This window comes from Dermacentor andersoni, chromosome 1 (assembly GCF_023375885.2).
Source record: "Dermacentor andersoni chromosome 1, qqDerAnde1_hic_scaffold, whole genome shotgun sequence".
In the NCBI taxonomy this organism is placed as follows: domain Eukaryota; kingdom Metazoa; phylum Arthropoda; class Arachnida; order Ixodida; family Ixodidae; genus Dermacentor; species Dermacentor andersoni.
In genome coordinates this window covers 307,911,869-307,917,243 of record NC_092814.1, presented here as the reverse complement: position 1 = coordinate 307,917,243, position 5,375 = coordinate 307,911,869, and the positions used below count along the sequence as shown (strand labels likewise).

General features: G+C 47.9%; 1 protein-coding gene across 1 annotated transcript; it reads left to right on the top strand.

Annotated features, from left to right (window-relative positions):
• The first annotated feature begins 1,033 nt into the window (after window positions 1–1,033).
• On the top strand, window positions 1,034–4,085 carry LOC126548388 (uncharacterized). Its single transcript, XM_050196528.3, has 2 exons — window positions 1,034–1,419; window positions 3,506–4,085. Exons 1-2 carry the CDS (start codon window positions 1,126–1,128, stop codon window positions 3,764–3,766), a joined length of 555 nt encoding a protein of 184 aa, XP_050052485.3. The 5' UTR covers window positions 1,034–1,125; the 3' UTR covers window positions 3,767–4,085.
• Window positions 4,086–5,375: the final 1,290 nt, after the last annotated feature.

Sequence of the window (5,375 nt, the reverse complement as noted above, 5' to 3'; positions counted from 1 at the left end):
ATGATACAAGAGCCGTCTTGCACTTCCCAAATGTTCCACGTCCCACAAGTTCTTTGTTGTCACTATATAGTGTGTCCCTGCTAACGTTAGCCAAGCTGTTATACGAAAAAAATTGAGGAGCCATTCCACTCTGTGAAGGTGGATGACCAGCGAAGCTGTAGCACATCACACATGATTAGCCAAGGGTAAATGTATTTATTCGTCGTTTGGTAATGGCAGTGAGGATAGCTTTGTAATTACTGTGATATACACTAATTGGCTCGGCTACAACATTAGACAGAATCTTGGTCAAAGTTAAATCTAGAAACGACCGTTGTTAAGTAATTGAGTGGCTTGGATTGGTGCGGCACTTCAATCCAAACTTTTCTAGCTCAAACTGAGTGCAACATTTCTTTTCTGGTTTTGAAATGTGCACATTCAAGTCTAACCATTGTGGTATTGAAACTGTGGTTTTGAATTGTCCACGTCATGAATAACCCATGCAATATGCGTGGTCATGAGCTTCTCGATATCACACTTGGATGCGCCTGGAAATATATGTACAGTGGATATCACAATTCTGTCTTTCCTTTGTACGGCACAGACATCCATCCCCACGGAGTCTGGCATCGTCCTCTTGCTAGTCAAGAGGACAAGTGTACATACATTCTGTAGCCATGAATCTTCGGGACTATGAGCCATTGCATTTTTTGCTTGCCTAAGGGGGGCATGAACCATTGCTTTCGGAGGTATGAGTCATTGCTTCCAGGGGTATGAGCCATTGATGACAGTTTTCGACATCCTGTTCTCTATTTTGTATGCGTGATTACAAAGAATATCAGCACTGTTCTCTTCACTTGGCTGAGTGCTTGTAGCCGCTGCCTTACGAGGCTATGCGACATTTCATTTTTGCTTGCTTACGGAGGTATAAGCCATTGATGATGATAGTTCTTGTTGACGCTCACGAAAGCTACACGGAACCCTAGCCATATACAGCTTCACTGTAAAGAAGGAAGGAAAAGAAAGACACCGTGCAACGTCCGGTTTTAATATCTACGGTGTTCAGTCAGCAGACTTGTGACGGGCGAACACCGTAGATTTTGTAGCTGTATCTTGCCCCGTGTCTTTTTGTTAATTGTTTCGCTTATGACAGTTTGGTTCACGTTAGCTGGAACACATGATATAGAAGTGTCTGTGCTTCCAAAGGGTACCAAGGCTATGTTCTACGGCGGCCTCGGATATCAGTTCACCCGCCAGCTGGTCAAGGCGGTGGATGCGAGCGGCATCAAGGTGGACGTGAACGGAAGCATCGTGCACTCCTTGCTTTCGGCCGAGACCAGCGGGGAGTTCGAGGAGCGGGTGCGATGCCGGGCACACATCGCCAGCCGTGACCAGAACGATGGAACCTTCAGCGATAGTGAAAGTGGCCCATTTCCTGAGGTGCGTGTGCAGCAACTAGGACCTACTCAAGCATGAAGCGAAAAAAAGACAAAGAGAGAAAGTAAAACTCTTGTGTTTAAGACACTCATGAACACCGAGACAGAACGAACGTTCGGTTGCTTTTGTGAGCAGTAGTGCAAAACGTCGCAATTGGCAATGTTTGCATGTACGATATCCGAGGCTCTTTGCTTGCACAGTGAGCCAGAGCCGGCAACTGCGATCAAAACTGACATGCTTACTATTAAATGCCACAACATTTAAGCAATCGCATCATAGGCGAAGCACCACATCCTCCAAGCAGCTGTTCGCAGGTCAAGTTGTTCGCGATAATGCAGTTCTTTGTCACTGTTGTCACGGAGGTCACAAGTGCGGAGGTAGCGAGGCTAATGGAGTTGCCAGCTCATAGATAAACGAAAAAGTCACTAGTTTATCCTTTCTGATCTTACATGGCAACACCTGCGAACGAAACAAAAAATAGATTGTATTGTAAACGCCTGTTTCGCACGCCAGCGATTTCTTTCTTTATCTCTCTCGCTAACGCACGGCAAAAACCAATAAATAAATACAGTATTTAGGATTTCCTATTGTGTCAAAGTCGTCGGCGTTTTCTTCGATGCCTTATATACATGAGGAGCTGGAATGTTTAGTTAGCAAAAATAGTGCCTATGGTAATAGTCATTCGCGTTTCCATGGCGTTTCGAGTACTGCAGCTTTGGTCTTCTGTCTGGGCTTTTCATAGCTAAGCGCATAACTGCAAGTCCAGTTCCTGAACTTGGTAATGACCGTATTTAGATAATAGCGAAATACGACAAGCCCTGCGCATTCATATCTTTACGCAAGGTAAAGACATCACTTGATGCAAACCATCTTGAAAACCTGCTTTAACATGCTTTCATAATCTCGTTTTTTATCGTGCCTAGCTAATGGGACAGATTTTTTTTGTTCCCTCCGTCTGTAAACAAAGAATAGAAATAAACGATTCGATTTTGTATCATTTTAAATCGTGAACACTCTTCGAGTGCAAAAATAAAAAAAAATGCAGTTGCATGCGTTTGGTATGGAACTCTTAAACGACCTTGCCAGTAAATGTAGCGTAATACCCATACCGGTGCAAATATATGTTATTATACAGACAAGAGGATTATATTTTTTTTAATAAATGAAATAGCTATAGAGGGTAGAACCCCTCTGGAACACTTCTTAGTTTAGCACGGACTCGCTCTTCCCAGTGGTCCCGCTGACATTTGTCAACAACTTGCTGATATTGCTGCGTCACACACCTCTAGCGGTAAACAATAAGAACGCATGTACGCATGAGTGCGTTCGCGATGCTCGTGAACGAGGAGCAAGTCTTCCGGTTGCACCAAGTAATAAAAAAAGGGCGTTTGGGCTTGAACGCACATTCAGCCTACTGAAGCCGCCTAAGAACGTCATAACCTTTCAGATCAACGCCTATGGGATCGCGCACAATGGGTTTAGTAATAAAAGGCATATTTTGCAGCAAGAAGTTTTGAATGAGCCTTGTATGAGTGCAGTCGTCGGCAGTAAAGTGCTGCCCCTGTTACGCGTTGGCGGCCTCGTACGACGCGGTGCTGGCGATGGCACGTCGTGAGGGCGTGCGATGATGGAGACCACGTCACAACCAGGATCGGTATAGGAGCACGTGATTAGCTCACAGAGGCGCCACTCTGATTCAATGAGCATGGCGGTCATCATCGTGTGATTTCTCTCTCTGTCACCTCTATTATAAGGAGGCACTGCTTTGCCGCTACAGCTAATGAAATCTGGCCTGGAATGCACGTAAAGTGCGTAACAAAAATAGACTTGAAGTGGCTGAAAATTTAGAAAGTTGAAAGATTCAGCCAGGTTCGAGCGCAGTTATGGGTTCGCTTATGCGTGCAGGGTAATAACTAACAATGAGCTTATATATGTTCATGACAGCATTGTCTGCGTATAAGTAGAGGTATGTTTCACGTGCTGAAAAACAAAAGAAGAAAGAGAAGTTTTATTGCATGGTCTTTTTTATCATCTCCCGAACCTCCGTCGTGCACCCCCCCCCTCCCCCCCCTCGTGTGCTTTGACGCAGGTTCCGGCCATCGAGGTCGCCCACGCGGCATGGCTCGCTTCGCGCGAGCCCCGAGACCTCCGGCTGTCCAGGCGGTGGAGCGAGGCGCAGCTCTTCTTCATCACCGCCTGCTACGCCATGTGCGCGCACGACTGGCACGGCAAGTTCCACGCTGGACAGTGCAACAAGGCCGTCCAGAACTTCGCCCCGTTCGCCGAGGCGTTCAACTGCTCGCTCGGGGCGCGCATGAACCCCGAGAACAAGTGCACCTTCTTCGACTGAGTCGCCGCCACCCACGCATACGTGCGCCATCTCTTAGCTCGACGTTGCTGACCGTTTGCGTAGGGTGGCTCGCACACGTCTCGAGATGGGGAAGACGCTTGACCCCGCAGCAAGCAACCGACTTTCGGAAGCTTGTTCTGTACGCTAGTGCGGAGCGAGTGCAGCCTTTTGGATCTTTGTTCGTGCATTTCTTGCAGATTGACATTAGTATAGGCACCGTCGTGCCAGCAAGCGCATATGTTTCAAGTGTATATGTAATTAATATTTTATATTGCGTCATTTAGAAGGCGCTTTATGACGCGGGTAAAAACGACAAAGAAATGACCTCTTTGTCGTCTACTCACGTCACGCGTTATTGTTAAAAATAACAATAATCAAGAGTTCAACCGAAACCAGTCAGGTGAAATTGACACTGACACTCGCCACTAAAAATATCAGTGCTCGGTGTTTGTTGCGATTCCGCATGGGAAAAAAAACATTCCATATTATCTACAAGACAACGAAGCCAAGCTTATATATATATATATATATATATATATATATATATATATATATATATATATATGTGTGTGTGTGTGTGTGTGTGTGTGTGTGTGTGTGTGTGTGTGTGTGTGTCGCTACTTCGGACCTTACAGAGTGTTGCAGCGAATTAGTGCCGTGAGTTACGAAGTCCTTCCTGACGGATGCCAGCCTCCCCGACGTCGACAACCACAATCTGAGGTTGTGCACGTTGTGCGGTTGAAACCGCACTATAGCCCCTGATATTCGACGTTTTCAGCCGCTTCGGTTAGGTTTTGTTGTTGCTCGTCCCTCAGCCCGGATTCCGAATCTACAAGATGCAGAATTTATCCTGCGAGCGCCCTTTCGACAAACCCGGGGCTGCGCCGAAAGGCACAGCGCCCTAATTCTCCCTTGACAAGTCAAGATGCTGAGCCGTCAGGCATCGGTGTCCTGCGGAGAAGTTTCGGCGAGCAACATGTCCAAACGTGCCACCAAGTGCCAGACAGCCCGGCGCCGCACCTCCCTTTTCCTGGAGGTCACCGCGCGCGCGATCTTTGAACCGGGTGGCCAGCGCGGTCGCTGGTTGGACCTCTAGGACGACCGTCGAGTGCTGGCTTTGTATTGGGCCGTTTGAGTGACAATGGTTTCTCGGGGCTTATAAGCCGCTACGCGCCGCCTGGAAAACAGGATCCGCCGACCCACCGGGAGCCAGTGCCGCTCTCGACTGGAGTGAGATGTGTCACGCGTTTTCGCCGGACGTCGCCGTGCGGGAACAGTCGCGTTTGCTGTGAGCTCTCGGCCCCAGTGCCGATCCCTTCATGTCCTGTATAATGACCTGTATATAGTGTATAAAGTCCCTTTTGTTATTCTCACCGACGCCTGACTCGGAGTCTTCGCTACCAACGCTCTGTCACGAAACGGGTGACGAGCGCTACGGGACCACCTCAAAGTCGTAATAGTGGTGGCACCGGTGCAAAGTCGTAACAGTGGATGGCAGCTACGGGATTGACCGGCATCGGCTACCTCGGCGCGGTGAGTGCCTGAAGTTTACCTCAAACACCATACTTTCTCTGACACAGGTTATAGTAGCTTAGGGAAGGAATTGGTG

What these genes read in the sequence shown, in the direction of transcription:
- LOC126548388 (XM_050196528.3), top strand. Translation starts at nt 1,126, where the DNA reads ATGACAGTTTGGTTCACGTTAGCTGGAACACATGATATAGAAGTGTCT. An exon ending in AAAGTGGCCCATTTCCTGAG is followed by an intron (nt 1,420 to 3,505) that starts GTGCGTGTGCAG and finishes GCTTTGACGCAG; the next exon opens with GTTCCGGCCATCGAGGTCGC.